The sequence below is a fragment of the Pterocles gutturalis genome, unplaced genomic scaffold (genome assembly GCF_000699245.1).
Source record: "Pterocles gutturalis isolate BGI_N339 unplaced genomic scaffold, ASM69924v1 scaffold8944, whole genome shotgun sequence".
Classification (NCBI taxonomy): domain Eukaryota; kingdom Metazoa; phylum Chordata; class Aves; order Pterocliformes; family Pteroclidae; genus Pterocles; species Pterocles gutturalis.
Genome location: NW_010128213.1, coordinates 20,576 through 41,108, shown reverse-complemented (window position 1 = coordinate 41,108; position 20,533 = coordinate 20,576). Strand labels below are relative to the sequence as shown.

The following is a 20,533-nucleotide window of genomic DNA, read 5'->3' as shown; positions in this document are numbered from 1 at the left end:
CTGCTGAAAAAGCCACGTTGGAGCCAGATTTTGCATGGGAACATTCAGTTCCGTAGCTTCCCCCACACAGTTTTTCAGTGTTGTCTTCCTCAGTTCATTGCACGATAATTGCATTCATATTCTGAACATGTCAGAAAATAACCAGAAGATGTAACGGCTCAAACCTTCTTAAGTTGCCGTACATCTCTCAGCCTACCAAGACAGGACAGCATGAGCATTGTGCATCCGCTCAGATAGAGTTGCTGCACGTGCCCTTTGGGAGACATGAGACTCACAGCACCAAATGTCACTCAACCAAAATTCAGGTCAATCTAAGCTATTATATCCCCCTGTAATTAGTAGGCATTGCCAGCGGGTGATATGTCCACTCTAACTGAGCTAAGACAGGATAATTGCAGCCTAGTGGTGGCCACCTCTCTTCATGGTTCTAAAGGGAGATGTGGGATCTGATATCTCCAGACATGAATCATTCCAAGGAAGACAAATGTCTGTTCCACAATGAGTTAGATAACTAGTTATAGAAAACATGCCAAAATACGTGCAGAAAGTTTTCCTGTGTTTTACTGATATTGTCACCTTAATGGCTATGAAAAAGACATAGGCAGACAGGAACTGATTCTATCATTGCATTATATGTTTTAATAAATGTCAATTAATAGCTAATTTTAAACAAAATCAAAGGCAAAACCTAAACCTTGAACAGAACCCCATGTATCAGTACGAGCTGGGGACTGACGGGCTAAGGAGCAGCTCTGCAGAAAGTGACCTGGAGGTCCCAGTGGGCAACAAGTGAATTTAGGGCTGCAGAAGGGAAGGTTGAGGAATGGGGATGAGGAGGGGAGGGGAATCTAGTTACTAAAGGGAGGCCTCATCTACTAGCACGTCTGGGTATGTACATATGCACTGACATATGCTGAAACGGAGATGTGGAGCTAGGTGGGCTCCACACAGCCCAGAGCAGAAAAGACATCTAATGCAGCACTGTTCCAGCTGCACAAATGGGACTGTCAAAGTTGGAAGATGACACAGAAGGTCTTTTCCTGATTTGCAATGAATGCAGGCGGCATCGACCCACTGATACGGGGCATGGTGGTTGATCATGCAAAACTGATGAAACAGAATCAAATGCTCGTTGAGGAGCTCCAGAACCACCTTTTTGAACAGACAGAGATCATGGGTCTGGATCTAGCAGCCCTGAACATGCAACGGGGAAGAGACCATGGCCTTCCAGGTAAGGAGACACAAGTCCACACATCCTGTGAACAATACTTTTCTTTCTTCTGCTGTTTAGAGTAGTTCCACAAATGTTGTTCCCAGCAATGGGAAGAAACAGTACCTTGATTTGAGGGGGAAGGATGGACAGACAGTCGAGCTCAGGAAAGAAAAGGTCTCTGTATTATAAAAAATCTTTTTCTGAGGGATTTAAGGCAAAGACAGAAAGATTGGAAAGCAAAGATGATAGTTGGGATAGTGTATTTATTAAACAGAGGTAGAAACAATGGTGTATTGCAAAGACAGAGCAGGCAGGGTGCAGACGGTACAGACTCAAGCAACCAAGGTCATCTCTCATGTGGGCTAGACAGATCATCTGTGCTTTGTTCTTTGCCCATCAATGCTTATTTTGTGCCTTTGGACAATCCATGCAGAAGTGCCTTGCACTCACAGGTGTGATTGCCCCCAGGGGCTGGGGAAGAACTGGTGCTCTTGGATTAAGCACAACCAAATGTTGCTCTTTACTAGGATTTTGTTCCCAGAAATTTTGCATCCCAAAACTGCAAGAACTGGTGCGTTCACCCTCAGCACTAGGTAGCTCTAACCAAAAGGACGTGATGAACCTGCAGTCGTGTGTGAAGACAACCAAATTGTTAGTTCAGCACGTGCATACAAAAAGGACCTTTGAAAACATGGCACTTGCTGTCACTGCCTCTATCTAGACAATGTGTTCCAGATCCTTTAATGACATGAGAAGAATCAGACGTTGCTCATGGGCCAAGGGATCTGTTTAGCTCCTGAGCCTAGGCAGATGGTCGGAGACATGGGCGCTGATCGGCTGCTGCTCCCGCTTTTGCAGGATACAATGCCTGGAGGCGCTTCTGTGGGCTCTCCCAGCCTCAAAACATGGATGAATTATCTGAGGTGCTAGGCAATTCCAAGCTGGCCAAGAAGTTCATAGAGTTGTATGGGACACCAGCCAATATTGACTTCTGGATTGGGGCAATCGCAGAGCCCTTTGTTCCCCAGGGCAGAGTGGGACCCCTCCTGGCCTGCCTCCTCGGCACCCAGTTCAGGAACCTGCGTGATGGGGACAGGTAAGTAGGTCCCCAAACAAACCCTCCCCATGGCAGGTATTATGGGAAAAAAAGCTGACATTTTATGGAACACACTATTCCAGCCCATCCCCAACATGGCAGTGAGTGCTCCGAGCAAGGCTCACACCCTGATTTTAGCCCAGTTGCCAAAGGGCTCTTTTCTGCAGCCCGTTCCTACAGACCCGTATGGTTGAGGAGCACCAGCTCCAGGCCATGGGTGATCTCCAGTAGTCTCTCCCTGAGGTGATATTTGCTCTGTGGGTACAAAAGGGGAGGATCAATCAATGCATCCCAGCACCCTGGTGTTGCTGCGTGGAAGAGGTGGGCTCTCTGCACTTGCAGATGAGTGGCAGAATCCAGACCTGGAGGCGCCTCTTTCCAAAGGGGTGTGCCTACTGCCTGATGAATCAAGGTAGATCTGAGCAGAGACACACCTTGGCAGATTCTCATCTTGGCAAGTAACCAGCACCAAACACTTTCAAGGAGACTCTAAGCTGCTTCTGAAAATATCATTGCAGGTTCTGGTGGGAGAAACCAGGAGTTTTCACTCCGCAGCAGTTGACTGCACTGGGAAAAATCTCACTGTCAGCGGTGCTCTGTGACAATACTCGTATCAAAAAGATACCCAGAGATGTGTTCAAGGTCAACAGTTATCGTGAGAACTTTGTTGACTGCCATGAGATCGAAACGCTCGACCTCTCACCCTGGAGAGATGAGCCTGAGAGTGGCACACAAGGTATGCAGTTGTCTGAGGTCTGTCAAAAATAAGAAATGCCCTACAAGGTCAGACTCTTCTGCGCCTAAAGAAATAAAAGAATTAAGGTCATCACAATGACTCTGCCCCCGAAAAGACTTTGACCATCCATTCAGCCCCATTCAGACGCCACTTGAGGCAGAGGTGCTGTTAGCATAGTCTCCCTGCAATCCATCACCTTCATCATCCCTTACTAGCCTGCCTCTTCCTCTTCAACTAGAAGGGAAATCCCTGAAAATCCAGTCTGTTCTGGCTGTTTGAACAGGTCCTTCTCTAAATACCTTATTCCAGGACAAATGGAGTCTTACTTCCCAGGAAGAGTGTCCATGAAGAAATCAATCAGAATCAGCTAACCCGCTCCAAATTCTTCCTTTGCTGTTCCAAGACCCTGCTCTCCCCTTGCCTTACCTAAAGCTTTAAAGCATTGTAAGGTACCTCTGGAGTTGTTTTGACACTGTATGGCCTCACACACCAGTAGTTTAACGCACAGTCAGAGATTATGGTGTGCCACATCCCGACAGACAGTAAAACAATGGTTTCATATAAAAGATGAGGACCCTAGCTGTGTCCTCCTACTGGTCTGCTTTTGGCATGGGCTCTCCCAGTTGAAAATGATGTAGGGAGAACAGAGACTTGCAGAACATGGGTATGACAAGATGGAATGGATTGAAATGATTCTTGAGGTCTTTTCCAATCTTAATGATTCTGTGATTCTGTGATTCCTTCTGGCAACCCATTTATAGATTATCACAATACCTGGGATCACCTACTCTGTCTGTCTGCAAGGCACAGATGACAAAGCATCTCCATGCAGTTCCCGTATTGAGTTTGATGAACTGTATTTGAGACAGTGCAGTTTGAGAAAGACATTTGCACTTGATACACAGGCTAAATTATGGTGACTTCACTCTTTAGGAACCGAGTCCAGCTGATGCTCACCTTCTCTCTGAGCAATAGAAGCCTCTTGATTTATTTTATTAACTTAGTCTTATGGTCACTGAAATTTGCTGAGCTGCTTCCTGTGGCTTTTTTATTACCAGGGTGTGAGGAAGCTGAACTGTGTTTGCACAACCCAGAGATGGTGAAATCCCAGGGGGTTCGAAAACAACTGCTAAAAGTTGAACTTTTTCAAGTGCCAAGAAATTGCCCCCAAAACACTCATCCAAAAGCTGTCTGATGTTAGGTCACTGGTGATCTCTTTTGACAAGGCTGGAAGTGCCGTGGTGTCCCAGAGGTACAAGGACACAGGGATGACCCAGTATTCTGTCACCCATTGAGCAGTGACTATTTTAAGCTATAGAGTCAAATAAAAGCACGGGGAGAAATATTGTGTCCAGGAAAGTCTTTCTGCCTCAGTAGCTTTTTCTGCTTCATTGACAGTTTCTAATCCTGCTGATAATCAGACCAGCGTTGGAAATTCCTAATGGTGGCACTGAGCTGCTTTTGGGAAACCGCTGCCTGTACATCATGCTCAGCTGACTGCACATGATTTCCCAGAGAGGAGCTCAAGACTAAGTCTATTGTTTTATTTGCTATACTGTGATTTTTATATAATTTATTTGTAAAAGCTTCCAGTAATGTAAGGCTACAAATGGAAGGGGAATGACATTTTATTGTGTGTTGCCCTAAAAAAAACTGTTCAGAGGTATGCAAGACTTGTTTAGGTGCTAGATGCTCTATGACTCTCTAAAGCCACAATCAAGACAAATTTTTTTGCTTCCCATTCCGAATGGGTGTCAAATCTGGAAAATGGCATGTTTGCATTTCGAAATCAAAATCCATATTCTTTGTACCTGTTCAGAAATTAGCAAGTTCATTTAATCTTCATCAAAACTTTCCTTATCTCCTTGTTTAGAGCATAAACTGTTTGGGCTGTTTCTAATTAGCAGTGAGATTTTCAGTCATTGAAGACACTGCAGAATGACAGCTGCATCTTGAAGCCTAGACACATCCTTTATTTAAATCCTATAGTGAACACGTGTGTGTGTGTGTTTGGGTGTGCTGGGCATTAATAAAACACGTTGTATGCACTCATCCACAGTTGGCATCAGTTCTGGTATGTCAAACATCTGTCCAAAACATTCTTTGGCTATGGTTCATAGCTAAAAGTATCAGCATAACAAAGCAAACCATAAGATGGCTGGTATGTAAACCACAAGAATTAAGGCTAAAAAAATATCATCTGGCTGGGATGATTGCTCCCAAGATCATATTAAGTCAATAAATACCAAACATGTAAAAATCATATTAAGTTTCCATCTCTCCCCTGGGAGAGAAGGAGGGAACTGGGAGCAAGAAGGTGTCAGCTTAAGGTAGCCACGAGTGTAGGCTGTGGGCGGAGGATGTGCCTCTCTGAGGAGGACTCATGAAGGAGATGCTTGGTAAAATCCCACGTCTATGGCACCTTCGTGCGTCCTTTGCCATGGAGGGGGATGTGCTGGTGAGTCTTGCCCATCTCAGCCCAGTGCCCCACACTGCCCACCCATGGCCAGGGGAGACCCGCAGGGCCGCTGGGGACCCCAGGGAGTGATGGAGCATGGGGACAGCACTGGTCCATGAGCCCCCAGCACCTGGGGAACGAGGATAGGCTGTGGTGACCCTGGGCAAAGGAGGGTATCTTGCCTCCCTCTGACATGTAGAAGATGGGGCAAAACCAGGCAGCATTCAGAAATCAGGGGCTGCGACTCCCAGCGTGTATTTGGACTGAGAAATAAAGGGGTTGTGTTATGAGATTATCAGGGCACGGTGAGGGTGTTAAGCAACACATTTCTGCTGTTTGCCTCTGGTTTCTTGAGTGCCCAGGAATGCTCCCCTCACACTTTCAAGATCTGCCCAACCAGTGAAAGCAAATTCTTGCTTTGCTTAAAAGGAAGGCTAAGAGAAATAAAGAAACCACAAACCCCTGCAGACACCTGTGAGCTCTTTAATTCTCCCCTCCTGAAGCTACCTTGGATTTCTCCTCCCATGGCAGAGGTACCTCCCAAGTCCAGCCCATGGAAAGAGGCAGGAGACAGTGCCTGCTCCTGAGTGCACTTCCAGGGGAATGTGGCAGCGCTTAAAACCCCAGGACAGCTGCTTCCCCAGGCAGGACGGCAATGGCCTTGGGGATAAATCCCTCCACCTTGTTAGTCTGGCATAGGAAAAGTTGATTATAAGATGCTCACAGGAAGGGTCCGGCTCTGCCTGGGATCCAGCTGGAGAGAAGGTCTCAGAGTTACGATTACAAATGAATGCCCTGCATGGTGTGTCTGTCACACAGGTGGCACAGTTCTCTGGAAGGAACACGACAACCATTTCATCACCTCCACTTTCTTCCTCTGTGGATATTTCGCCTGTCTCCGGTGTGGCAGGATTGCAGTCCCTGCTTGTCTCTGCTGCCAGACCTTCTTGTGGTTGCCAGCCCTTCCCCTTGGCTGCTACACACACAGCTAGAGCTGGAAGACAGGATCGCTAATGGGAAGCCCCGTTCGTCATCCCTGATATCCCCCAATATGTGGTGAGCATGGAGTCACAGACCTGCTCAGTGAGCTTGGGAACATCATCTGGGCCCAAGACCAGGGTCTCCACTTCTGCCAGGATCTGGATGATGCTTTTCCCTGGAAAAATGAGACAGGAAGGTCAGAGAGGGGGGAGGAAATGTGTGACTGGTGTAGAAGAGCAAAAGAAGATATAGCAGAGAGATCGGTGCAAACCAAGGAACAAGACAGAAATGAAGAGAAAAACACCGACAGCTTTCACATGCCAACCCAGTCATAGCCCAGATGCACAAAGCAGAAACCCAAATCAGACTTTCCCTGTCCACAGAGGCTGCAAAAATCACAACTACAGAAACAGGTGAATCTGCCCCGTATGCTCTTTCTCAAATACACCTGATGCCGTGACTCACGTGGAGTAAGTTTTCACATTGAAAGACCTCAGGGTCTGTCTGGACCATGGCCAAGAGAATGAGATGTCTGTAACACAGCACATACAAACTGGCTGTGCTCTGAGCTATGTACACCCATTCAGCAGAGTCCTTTCTTCCAGAAACACACTTTGAGATGAGAGAAATCTTACCCAGAACTCCCCAGAACTCTGTTTGGACAAAGTGTGTCATACTCCTCTTGGGCAGCACCTGAGCAAAGGACTACTGCAAGCCCAAAGGCTGTACTGGGGAGCTGTTGCCTCGCTCTTCTGCTCTTGCACCCAGTGGCCCTTGTTCTGGCCAGTGGAGACAAGATGCTGCCTGCACAGACCCTCACCTGAGGCTCTCGGGAATGTCTATGTTATTTTTTAACTTTCTTGCATGTCTGTACAGGTGTGCTAGGAAATGAGATCCAGAAGTGTTGCTACCAGAGCCACGCAAGGGAGGTAAAACAGAACTGTGAAGAAGGGCTTCACAAAGGAGGAGCAGCTGAGGGAGCTCGGGTTGTTTTGTCTGGAGAAGAGGAGGCTGAGAGGAGACCTCATCACTCTCTACAACTACCTGAAAGGAGGGTGCAGTGAGGTGGGTGCTGGGCTCTTCTCCAAAGTAACAAGTGATGGAACAAGAGAAAACGGCCTCAAGTTGCACCAGGGGAGGTTTAGGCTGGATATTAGAAAAAATTTCTTCACTGCAAGAGTGATGAGGCATTGGAACAGGCTGCCCAGGGCAGTGGTGGAGTCACCATCCCTGGGGGGGTTCAAGAAACGTGTCAATGTGGTGCTGCGGGACATGGGTTAGTGGGTTGGGTGGTGTTGCGTTGACGGTTGGACTTGATGATCCTTGAGGTCTTTTCCAACCTTAATGATTCTGTGATTCTATGAAAAGAAGAGGGCATGCTCCCTGCCTGCACAGAAACCCATAAAAAACGTTACATCAAAAGCTAGCCCTGGTATCTCAGGACCCTACTGTGCTTCTCTGGGTCCTCCAGAAAAAGCTGAGTGGTGACAGAGCTGTGCTGAAGGCACAGTTGTGGTGGGGTACAACAGACTCCCAGCAAGCACCAGACTTGCTCCACACACGACAATGTGCACATACTGGACACAGAGTTGGGTTTTCCAGAAGCTCATCAGCATGCCCAGATCGACTGTGGACACGGTGAGCTGTCCTGACCTGAGGACCAGCCTGCTCAATGCGGAGAAATCTTGGCCACATGTAGCACAGCTTTAGAGTCAGCCCTGGCAAAACTTGCAGGTGGGAAAAGTGGGGGGGCAAAGGAAAAGCTAACTGTGGTTCTTTCTCCAGCAGGGAAGGTCCTGCCTGTTTAACAGCAATTAGGAAAAGGGTTTAGAGGTCAGCTAACCATGAGCTCCCAGGGTGAGGTTGTTATAAAGGCAAATGTACGTGCAGCTGCAAATAATCTTTCCTAAAAAGCTCAGAGAGGTTCTGGAATGTCCTTCCTTGGGCTTACTCCAAACTTGGTTGGAGAAGGCATAGAGCAACTCGTCTATCTTTGGAGTTGGCCTTGCTTAAAGTAAAAGCTTCAGCTGCTTCAGCATGCCTTCCCACTGCATTATTCCCTGATTTCCCAGAGAAGTGCTCTATCTTGGTTACCCAACCGAGCAGGGATGTGATGGAGGGGGGCGGGGGGCTAGCAGAGCAGGGCTGGAATCCCGGCTCGTGCTCCTCTCCACCACTACATGGGGGAACACTTCCAGTAGCAAAAGGCTTTGGTGTATGTCCAACAGAGACAGCACAGACCCAGCAGATGAAAGAAGAGTAGAAACAGACAATGCAGTGTTTAACATTTGCAGTGACTCACTCTTCCAGGTGTCTGCCTGCAAGGAATGACTACACCCAGGCACGAACAATGAATGAGAATTTCAGATGCAAATCCTCCCCTTAGGAAAGAGCAGGGCAGGCCTGGGGAAGGCTGGGAAGTAGCAGAAGTCCATTTTGGGGTGGGCATTGGGGAAGAAGGTGGAGGAATATGGTGGGTTACTTTTCTCTGTTGGAATTTGAAAGCTTTTTTCCTGCATTTTTCTTCTGAAGTCCATAATACGTTTTTCCCCTATAAAATTTTATCAGTGATGAGCAGAAATTTTTATCACCATAAATGGATGAAACATGAAAAGAACAGGGTAACTAGAAGAAGACATGCTCTCAGCATGACTTCTGCTGAGAGCTTCATGTTTTCTTTTGATCCCCAATTCTCCATACACCTGCAGATCCAAGGACAGTGTGGTGGGGCCAGGGGCAGGACCTGTCCCAGGACTCTGCTGCTTCTCCAGGTTCCCTCATATGGGTACTGGACAAGCTGTGAGAATGGTCTAGACCATGCTTTTGCCAAGAAAGTTTGGACCAGATGATCTTTGAGGTCCCTTCCAACCTGATGTTCTATGATTCTATAATTGAAATCCAAGGGGAGAGACAAAAGTGATGCCTGAAATCCCCCATTCCCAGCCCTCCCAAGAAGACAGAAACTGGTGTTGTTCGGCTGCTATCCTGTATGGCACATGGTCCTCTGCACACCAGCCTCATGGCTCCCTCCAAGGACTGAGCTCACACCGACACCCAGACTGCCCTCTGCACCAAGTCACCCTTACCTGGTGTAAATCTCTTCTTCTGGTTGTAGAAGTTGTGGTAGGAAGAGATCACTACAGGAATAATGGGGACCTGGAGGGGAGGCAGTCTACAGTGAATCTACAAATTTCCCCATTCCTCCCCTAAAATGGAGCTGGTGTTCTTAGGTGAATCCTGCACCTTGCTGATAATTATCCCAGCCAGCTTCACTGTAGGCATCAAAGGGATATTTATACACATTGCCTGTGTCCCTGCTCCCTTGGCTTAGCCAGGGACCCATCTTCTCCTCTTTCATGTGAAAACTGGAGAGAAGTGACTGCTGGCCTTGATGCTCAGCTCTCCCAAGGCTTCCCTGCAACCACAGGAGAGGCAGACAAGGCCAAGAGCTTCATCCACAGCCTCCTTGCTGTCCCTGCACCAGCACATGGAAAAGAGAAGCCCCTCATGTGCGCACCTTGGACCCAGGCACTGGGACCCCTCTCTGCTGGCACTGCAGAGACCAGCTCCCTTCTGGAGCTGGTTCATAGAGACTTGCCATGGTTTTGTGCTTAGCCAAGGTCTGAGCCAGAAAACAGTTACCTTCCTAATGCCTATTAACCTTCTTAATATCTCATCAGTATCAATCATGGCCTTTCATGGCTGAGTGGGGGTTGATTTGACACACAACTGGTTCATTCTGACCGACCAAGAGAGGCTCCTAAAATGCAATACTAGTGAAAGGCACTGGATGGCTGTCCTGCAAGGACAGCTGTAGCTCCAAATCAAGCCTGCTGTTGTCATGCTCCTAATGTGGGAGGAACATCTTACACAACCCTGCACGTGAAAACTCACCCAGAATGTCTGGGGATGAGGAAGCCTGCAAATAAGAACTAATCACAAATTACCAAAGAGCTTTGTTTTTAAGTCACTGACAGTAATTTACAAATACTTTCATCAAGGCTGTAAGGAAATCATGCTCCTGCAGTGCACAGCGCACTACCAAACAGGTACTAAGCTGTAAGAAGCTGATGACTTACCCAAAGGAACACAGCAAACTTACAATACAGCTGATCTACCAGAACACAAGATCCTGAACCTGAGGGAAAGACAGAAAATTGTGCCCAGCACAAATGGCGGGCTCCACATAGCCAAAACAAAGCAGAATGAGAGAAGGACCCACGTAAGGAGATTTAAAAGTGCGAGGATCTGCTAGACCCTCATCATGGCCAGTTGATGGGAGGAGAGCTTCTCCACGGCACCGCCAGACTGAGCAATAACCAACATCAGCTGGGCATCACCAAGCTGCTCCATGGAGAAACGTAATGCCATGCACTCGGAGCGCTGAGGACAGACATGGTCTCAAGAAGACATCAGATACAAAAGAGTTTGAAGCGAGGCTGATGGTTATTTGGGGCTTTCAACAGCTGGTAAGTATCTCTGATGAGTAGGGGAAAAGGCAAGGACATATAGAGATAATAAAAATTATGCCCTTCCCAACCCACCATGGAGAGACAGTCAGCTCAGACCCAGCAAAACACTCAGGCTCCAAACCCACAGAAATGAAAAGCCTCAGCTAGGATCCCTAACACCTGAATCCACCACACGTCCATTTCAAAAGTAGTCAGGTCTTGCCCAACCTGCGGGGCGTTTTCGGAAAGTACAGCTCTGATGAAGCTCCCAGCTTTCAGACAAGTGTGTCCATGCTCAGCTGACTCCTTTTTGCCCCTGGGTCTTTCCACCCTTTCCAGAGCCTGGCTCAATGAAGTGAATCTCAGGTAGGGAGAGGAGGGGCTTGCTTGTGTCATGAGCTTTCATCAGGCAGCTTTAATGACTCTCCTACTCCCCAACTCCACTTAGTCACTGGTTATCCAGAAGAGAGAGGTGGAGGCAAGGAAGGTGATCTAATCTAAGGCTGAGGAAATTGTCTTGTTCACAGTAAGCAAATGAAGGCTCAGAAGAAAGCGGACTGTCAATAGAGCAACGCTAGAGAGAGGAGTTGCTTAAGTTAAAGGTCACAACTGCCTTCCAAGTGTGAAAGCAACCATTTCAGGGTGACATAAGAGGACTGGATTCTGAAATGGGAGCAGCTCCACTGGCACAAGTAGCTCCACTGGAACAGACTGGAACAAGCTATCAAAGGGAAAGTGATGGGACAGCTCAGTGCCAAGGACCATGCCAGCCGCCCCAGCTTCAAAAGGAGAACAGTGCTAAAGGGAACTCATCTAGTGCATGCAGGTACCAGTCAGTTAAGTAGAGGTATTACCACTGATCTTAAAAACTTCAGAGGGATTACAGGGTAAATATATCAGAGGCAAGTCATCAGGACTGAGGAAACTGCTTAGTCTGCAGCTCCATGATGGATCCATGCATCGCTCAGTTTTACAAGGCACAGATCAGCTCTGGACACCTACTTATAAGCAAAGACATAACTGGAAATTTTCATAATGACAAGAGAAGAAGAGTTTCTACAAGAAAATGTGTCCTGACTCATGAAGATCTCCCTGGCATCCAGACAGCCCTGGCAGAAACGTGACACAACAGGCTGGAATATCCTGTGCTGTAGGACTGGCATCCAAGGACTGGCATAGAACAGCCAGGTGAACTGCATCTGGAAAATAAATCAGTTTATCACTGTAACTCACAGAAAAATTGAGGTCAGAAGTCACCTCTGGAGGTCTGCAGTCCAACCAGCTACTCAGAGCAGGGCTAACTCCAAAACCAGATTAGCTTGCTCAGGGCCTTGTCTAGGCAAGTTTGGAGAACCTCCAAGGATGGAGATCCCACTAGCCCTCTGGTTCCTGTGTCTGCACTGCACTACTATCATGGGGAATAATGTTTTTCTTTGTCTAATGGGAATTTCCATTGTTGCAACCTGTGTCTTTTACCACTTATCCTTTCACTGTATGCCTCTGAGAAGCATCTGGCGTCATAGTTACTCATTAGGAAGTCAAAGACTGAAAAAAAATCACCCTCCTCTCCCCTTCTCTTCTCCAGACTGAGCAAATCCAGCTTCCTCAGCCTTTCTTTGTACAACATGTGCCCCAGCTCACTGGCCACCTTGGTGGGCCTCCACTCAAGCGAAGTGTCGTCATCACTGGGAGAAGGTCCTGAGCAAGATGGACATCTGTTCCCAGCGCTGGAACAGGTGGGGAAGCTGCAGGTGAGAAAGAAAGCAAATGAGAGGCCCCAACAGAGCTGGGAGGGAGAATTGCATTTCTGAAATCAGCAGCGGAGGCTGAGCAGGGCAAACGATCCCGTCCTGGTTCCTGCAGGCTGCATTCTCCATCCTGGTGGCTCCACCGGGCAGGGAAGGCACACTCCCGGCAGCACTATTGCGACAGCCCCCATCCTGCCGCACATGCATTTCCAAGCTGATAAACTAGATTAAATTTTCCAAATCTCATCCTTTTCAGCTAAAATTGGAAAAATAGGTCCTCTGTGCTTAGTGCACACAGGAAGACTGTGGATGATTCTGAGCCAGTCGTTTCCTCCTCCTTAAGTTAATTGCTGAAGTCAAAAGGTGATGAACGAGATGTCCTCTGTCCCCAAGGGGCTGAACAAATGCTGGAGGTGCACGTTAGAGCTGGACAACTAACATGAGAAAACTAAACCTGGAGAGGCTGAGACAGACATCCCCATGTGGTCAGGCATCTCACACCCGTCAAATCTACTGACTCCCTTGAAGGAACCAGGAACTTACCCAAGAAACGATGGGCTTCAACCCACTCCTTGGGCAAGCTTGCATGCTTTCAGCCATCAAAAGATGTCCAGGCTTGTGTTTATCAGCTGCACACCCCAGCATTGCCCCTCCACCCTGGCTGAGTGCTGGTGGAAGCTGGTATCTGTGCCTTTTCTTCTTCTCAGGGGGTCTCATGGGGACTCTTCCCATTTTGGGGGTGACAAAGAGGAGATGATTGTAAAATTGTTGTAACTAAATCCTGCGCCAGCCCCTTTCTCTGTGTAATATTTCATAGTGCTACGTGACACAGGAGTATGGGTCAGAGATTTCAGCAAGAAATAGATTCTTTCATTAAAAAGACACAGGTTCTTGATTCTGCTTTGCCCGATATCCCCATACAAAACCTACCACCATCTTCCACTCATCTGTGCTTATTGCACCTTTTTACAAAGTACAAGGAACGTTTTGGCCTCAGCTCAAAATTGCAATTTATTGATCAATAACAGCAATACAGCAAACTACAGAGGAAGGAGAAAACGGGTTTTATCCCTTCCAATAAAAGATATTGAGGGGACAAAGTTGGAGTAAGACTAGATTAGCTTTTACTTTCTTGCACATTAAGACTGTTCTTATCTTTGCTAGGACACATCCCATCAGCTCCACAGCCCAGGGGCAAGTCACGCTGGGTCACCTCTCTATGTAGGTTGGAAGGTTCAAAAGTAGGGTCTAAACCACGTTTCTGACAGTAAAGCTCACTGAAACCCCGTGTATGTGAGATTGCCTAAGCCAGCAGTTGGTTTGACTGGCAGTCAGGCTCTGGATAACTCTTGATTTACTTTGCTTTGTGATCCTGAGTGATTTGCACAGATCTAGGACATCTTTTCATGAAGTTCTTTTATCGCTGGACTCCATCTCGCTGAAAAGGCTTCAATGCAAACTAAATTGAGCAAATGACAGCAAACATGTCCAAACATTTCAAGCAGTAGAAGCATACACACAGTAGAAAAAAATCAGTCTCAGCAACTTCCCAAGTCCAGATTTCTGGGGTATCCTCAATGTTCAGCATTAAATGTCACCAGATGCTTCTTCTACAGGATACAAAAAGCAATGTGTTAACATAAAAGAAAGCAACATGCCATAGCTCCCTGTTACCTTGCCCTGATTTATTTCCACAGGTTAAGCTGGAAAAGGGGGACCGATAACTCTGCTATTAGCCCTGATTGCTCTAAAGACTGCTGGGGATCCCTCCTGGCTACAGGATCCTGCAGGTCTCACTTTTTCTGGCACCACAAAGAATGCATTGATGGTTGTACCCTGCCAGATGTTCCAGCTGAGAATCCCATAGACCTGCGGAGAGTATAAGGACCCAGCTTCATGGAAAGTGGGAGCTGACTGCAGATGGAGTTGTCTGAGCTCTTCATGATTGCTGTTGGCTGCAGAGATTTTCTCCTTCTCACAGCCTGGATATCATCATGAGAGCACGGTGGAGCAAAGGAAAGATGAGGTTGTGTCAGGAAAAGGCATGGCCCCGAGGCATGGCAGCAGCCTGCCTTTCCCAGGGGAGAGCCTTTGTCTCCTACATCTGCTTCCCAGGGATTTCTGAGAGCGTTTTGGAAGAAAAGCATTAAACCTCAAGAATTTTACAGATCCTGAAGGCAGCTGAGGGAAATACTGCAAATATAGGCAACAACTTTCCTAGAAGAAATCAAACACCACACTATCTTCCATAAAATGGGATTCTCTATTCAAATGCAGAGCTGCTTTTGGCCAGACCAGGACATGCTGACTGTGCTCAGAGCTGCACAGAAGACAGACCAACCACCTAGATAGAAAGACCAGCCTCCCAGATCCAGGCACCACCTCCCATGCAGAGAAGCACAAGCATCAGCTGTGAAGAGCTAAACTGGAAAGTCTGTTAATCAGAAAAATCCCAGAGCAGTGCACTTAGCTTGGTCCTGCAAAGCTGATGCTGGAAAATCTGCGTGCTGGAGGAGCTACTCACAGTGGACCTGATGAAATGGAGTATCTAAACACGTGCTAGATATGCACCTAGCACGTATTCAGCCCTGTGTTAGGAGCTGTGTTTCAGAGCCTGGGGGTCTGGTTATCTCACATGTCTGCAGGCAGGAGCTGTCTGCTGTTTGAAGCTTTTACCTTGCTTTGCAACTTCCTCATTCCTCTTCGACTTCCAGGCTCTGAGGTCCAGCTTTGGGATCCTGCTGCAGCTCACAAAGCCACAGGGGTATCTGTTAGCCCGGAAGATATGTCGTGGTACTTTAGAGATGTGGGTGTTGTCACATATGATTCGTGACAAGGAGATTTTGGCCAGTGAAGAGCGCTGCTGAGGAGTGAAAACCCCTTTGTTCTGCCACCAAAACCTGCAGGAGAAAGAAAAAGGCACAACAGATTTTTGCCTTCTGGCTTCTTCACATTCAAGACTCCTGTGACATTATTTCCTATTAACACCAATAACACATTTCCTTTGCCAAGAACAAATTTGAATTTCTGCTATTTAAATCAAGAGCCCTGACTCACCAGCTGGATAATTTCCCTTGCTTTTCTGCCATAGACGTATAATACAGATGCAATCGAACTGAAGCCTTGCCCTGTGTTCCCTCAAATGAGGGACAGGCACCCTCTTCCAAACAGAGAAGTCTGCTCATACTGTGTGCAGACTGTGGATACAGCCACGATTGCCATGCTGGAACCAACCCTATAGTTACTCTCTTTGGAAAAAAAAGGGTTCTTGTATCCTGCCGTAAGAATAGGATTTTGAGATGTGCAGCAGACTGCCTTTAGGCTCCCAGTACCGGGTTTTGAGCTCATCATAAGTCTTTCTAGGCAGAGAAGTTTCACAGAAACACTGGTGATGATCCCATTTTCAGGAAATATTGCTAGCAAGTACAGACACCTTTCTTCAGAAATGCAGCTCAAAACGGGGCACATAACTCACTTCTGCACCTGATGCCCGGAGCAACTTCAAGGAGGAGGAGGACTTCAGGTATGCTGAAAGCAGAACACTGCTCAAATGATTTTGGCTGGCAAGCAAACCCCAACCCACCCGTATCCTGGAGCAAGCAAAGCCCAGACACTGCTACGTGTCAGAACACAGGGTTCCAACTCAGAACTGGGATGGGAAGGAGAAATAATGAAAAATAGTCTCTAAGACCCCCAAGAAGTGCATAAGACACTGTGATGGTGCAGAGGACTACCTTGCAAACTCAGGAGGTGGGAAGGTGGACAGATGTTTGACTTTTGCAGGGCACAGCAGCCCAGAAGGAGCAGTCCCACAGAGAGGGGACAGGGAAGCAGCTTGGGCTCAGTGGGGACTTACCAAGAGAGAACAATTAATCTCTTTTACTCCCTGAAAAGCCTGAAAGCGTGTTAGTCCTTCAGCAACACCCCTTGGTCTGCAGGCACATTTTCAAAACCACCCAAAGCATGAGCCACCACATCAAGAGATGCTGAGCATCAGCTGCCAGTGCAAGCCACTCAGGCTGGTTAAACATGACAGCTTTCTTTCTAATTGGCAAAGTCAATCCATCTAGATCCTGGTTTTCCCACCTTTAGAGCTGTACCTGTTCTTCTCGTTTAAGGTCTTCAGACCTTTCCCTTTGCTGGAGTGAGGTGCTGTCTGAACACACAGTGACATGGGCCTCCTTGAAACTACTAATCTGAAGGAGGAAGAGAGCTCAGACATTCACACTGGGTGTGAACCATCAGCGTGGAGAAGGGCAACCCAATTTGCACAAGTAGTAAGTAGCAGTGAACAGGCTGAGAGTGAAAACACTTGTCTGGGAAGGGATCTTAGCCTGGGATCTCAACTGTCATCTAGACGAGGAATAAGAACATCACCAGAAAGGGAAAGAAACATTTGGAGGAGTAATGAAAAAAAAAAGCAACAAACAACTGGAACAGTTTCCAAATCTGCTTAAAGAAATACACATAGACTGCAGTCTCCCTCTGTCCTTTCGGGTCTGAATACCCAGCTCTTCTCTTACCTGTCCCCATCACGAACATTCCTGAACTGGGTGCCAATGAGACAAGCCATGAGGGGTCCGACTCTGCCTCCCTTCACAAAGGGCTCTGAAAGTGCCCCAATCCAAATGTCAATATTCTTTGGTGTCCCGTACAGCTGTATGAACTTCTTTGCCAGACCATGATTCCTCAGCACTCGAGCAAGTGTCTCCAGTCCAGAAGGCTGTGAGAGCCCACAGAATTGTCTCCAGGAGTTATAACCTGCAAGGCGCCGGGTATCAGAGCAGACAGATCAGTAATGTGCTTCTCCCTCATGGAAAGATTGTTTCCTCTCTTTCCCAAAGCCAGGGCACAGGTCCCAATATGTTCAAAACATTTTTCTGAATTGTTCTGTGTTTCTGTTAATGCCACTGACTTTCCCCTCCTCCAGAGCCAGCTCCTCCTGCCTGGCATTTCAATGCTGCTGGTGGAAGGGCCGGGTCTTTGCAAGCGATCTCTGCTGGTGGGAGCTGCTCCGCCACCGTTCTGCCGTTCCACACAGCAGCAATGCACAGGTTGTGCACAGGCTCCAGAGCCACGGCGTGTCCAAAACAACATCCTGGTGATGTGACCGAGGAACGATGGGAGACCCACACCCTGCTGAAGGTGCTGCAGAGAGTGAGAGGAGCAACCCCAGGGCATTTCAGATAGCAAAGGAGACCTGTGTTCAGGCACCTGGTCCTGTGTGTGCTGTGACTGCTCCTAACCCTGTGCTGCGGGGGCTCAGATGAAGGCTCTGGGCATGCCAAAGGGCTGACACATCTTCATGGTGACCCAGGAGCCCTGAGGGAGCTCAGGGAGCTTACAGGCTCAGATACCTCCAGAGACAGCCACAGGGAAGAGGTCCTCGCAAAACTCGTTGATGTTGCCTTCACTGTAAGTGAATCTGGACGAGATGTTGATGCCACCTCCTTCTGTATGACAGGAGAGTGGCCAAGTACTTCCCCACAGCTGGTGTCACTTGTGTCCCTGTCTAGCCACAGGGACAAGCCATCCCACCCTGCAAGGAGGGCTCTGCACAGCCCAGGTTACTTCAGGTGGGACAGAGACGCCAGACTTTGCCAGCTGGACAGATTTTTCTCTACTACAAACGGCTGAAAATCCACTGGACCACAACTGGTGCATAATTCTGCATCCTAGCGGATGGGGCACATACACAGCAAAGGGCAATTTGCAGCTCAGTGTCTTATCAAATGAGGAAAATTCTATGGGGCAGTAATGGGTCCTCCTATGTGCCAACTCAGCGAACAGTTAGGTGCAGAGACGAGATGATGCTGCAGCATACATCTCTGCTGAGAGCAGGATGTCTGAAAAATGGGGAGAATTCAGAGAAAAAGGTACAGCATATGGTGCCTGGATGACACCACTATCAAACAATTCAAGGACACTGAGACTTTGCTTTATCAGAAAAAGAATTAGGAAGCTTTTTTGATCTTGCTATACCGTCATCACCTTCATGGGTTGTCTAACATCAAGGAGCACAGTAGCACTCAGGGGCAGGCTGAGACCCAAAGGCTAGGAGCTGGACACAAACTCACTCTAGAAATACACATCAGTTCCACTTCAGCAGGTCAGCAGTCAAAGCTGTAAATTCAGGATTTGTGGTTCAGATCAGGTTCTGCCCAATAGCGTTCCTAGCTAAAGCATGGAAAAATCACAACCTTCCATCGCAGCAAAGGCGGAGCAATCCTGTGACCTGGCCATGCACCTGGATGTGTTGCAAAGCCTCTGTCTGGGCTGTGAGTCCAGCACACTTTTCATCACAGTTTCAAAGCGAGCCCTATTGTATCTCCCAGGACATCACTGACACAGCAGCTCCAGGAACTTCCATCAGCTTCACTGTTGGGCAACGACCCACACGTGAGGCAGCTGTAAAGTCCTACCAACAATCTGCTTCTCAGGACCATCTTGCAATGCCATCACACTGTTTCTGCATCTTGCAGAGACCTGAGAGAGGTTCTGCCATAGTTTTAAAAAAGGGGGACACAGAGATTTTCCTCACATCTTTCAGTCTGCTCTTCCAGTCGTGTGGCTGCACTGGACCACTGCAGATGCCTGGAGAGATGCCCTGGGGGACTTCTGGCCCTAGTTACACTCCTGCAAACTTGTTGCTGAACTGCCTTCCTGATTTTGCCATTTGAACGACGATACAAAGGAGTCAGTTACTGAACACTGGACTCCGGTCCGTGCAATGCCCCATGTTCTTCTGGCCATGTGTCTCCATGTGTCTCCTCCAGCCCCAGACAGGCTCTGACTTCATTGCTCAACCTCCTATCCACCTACCTATGGTTGTACAGAGTGGAAAGAGTAATTTCAGCCAAGCATGGGCTGTAGATATTTCTCAATGTCCAATTGCAAACGTGCCTGATTTCCTCTTGTTTTTCCTTTGGAAGCTCTGCTCCCGCAGCCAACTTACCCGGGAGGCCGTGATCTCTGCTACGCTGCATGTTGAGCGCGGGTAAATCAAACCCAATCCTTTCAACCCGCTCAAACATCCGATCCCGGAGCTCCTCCACGACCATTTGCTGCTGTGTCATCAGCTTGGCCTGGTTAGCCATCAGGTTCCGGACAAAGGGGTCAATGCCACCTGCAAGGGTTACACAGGGACCTGTGAGCAGGGCAGGGTGGCAAGTGTGCGTGTCAAAGGCTCAGGAGAGCTGAACACACCTTATAGTTAATTATAAGCTTCTTCTACAAGAGAATCAATTTTCCCGCATTTAAAGAATTAAAAAGAAAATACTTTGGATAACGTTCTCAGGGTCCATAGGAACTAGGCAATCAGACTGCGTGCTTGATCACAAGAGGGGCTGCATTTTACTGCGGCCAATAGCCATGTTGGGGAAAGGTCTGGCTGCTAGTAAAGGTCATTTAATACATTTAATGCAATCTTCTTTTAAGTTTGGCTGAAGCGGGAGCTGATCCAGAGAGGGCAGAAAAGGCTGAATTAAATAAACTGACACTGCAGAGGTGCAAGAAAGGCTTTACCTCCTTTAACAATCCTCCAGACAGCAAAGAAGGCGTTTCTGAGTAGAATTTTAGGACCTATAGGCTTGTAATTTTGATTTAAGCGGTCAACAGTTGGGGGAACTGAAGCATGAGCAAAACGAAAAGCCAGGGTGAACACGTTGGATATTCGAGGATCCACAGACTCATTGTAGCCCTGGTAGCAAGGAATAAACCTCCGGAAACTGGTTCCCAACAGAAGAGGCAGGTAGTCCCTGTAGGTTATGATCTAGGGGGAAACAAGGAAAATGTGAATCGTTAGCTGCTTTGGAAGCAAAGTTATTGTTCATGTTTCAAACCACAGGAGC

General features: G+C 47.8%; 2 protein-coding genes across 2 annotated transcripts in view; one reads left to right on the top strand and one right to left on the bottom strand.

Moving 5' to 3' along the window:
- Nucleotides 1–3,283, top strand: part of LPO (lactoperoxidase) — a 19,151-nt gene extending 15,868 nt beyond the window's left edge. Inside the window, exons 8-11 of the mRNA XM_010079526.1 lie at nt 1,061–1,231; nt 2,072–2,309; nt 2,828–3,045; nt 3,261–3,283. Coding sequence (XP_010077828.1) covers nt 1,061–1,231; nt 2,072–2,309; nt 2,828–3,045; nt 3,261–3,283 — 650 coding nt within the window. The remainder of the gene's footprint in view (nt 1–1,060; nt 1,232–2,071; nt 2,310–2,827; nt 3,046–3,260) is intronic.
- Nucleotides 3,284–6,513: 3,230 nt separating this feature from the next.
- Nucleotides 6,514–20,533, bottom strand: part of LOC104466180 (myeloperoxidase-like) — a 27,232-nt gene continuing 13,212 nt past the window's right edge. Inside the window, exons 9-15 of the mRNA XM_010079525.1 lie at nt 20,208–20,454; nt 19,639–19,809; nt 17,207–17,444; nt 15,319–15,583; nt 14,481–14,552; nt 9,571–9,640; nt 6,514–6,659 (exon numbers count right to left, since the gene is read on the bottom strand). Coding sequence (XP_010077827.1) covers nt 6,514–6,659; nt 9,571–9,640; nt 14,481–14,552; nt 15,319–15,583; nt 17,207–17,444; nt 19,639–19,809; nt 20,208–20,454 — 1,209 coding nt within the window. The remainder of the gene's footprint in view (nt 6,660–9,570; nt 9,641–14,480; nt 14,553–15,318; nt 15,584–17,206; nt 17,445–19,638; nt 19,810–20,207; nt 20,455–20,533) is intronic.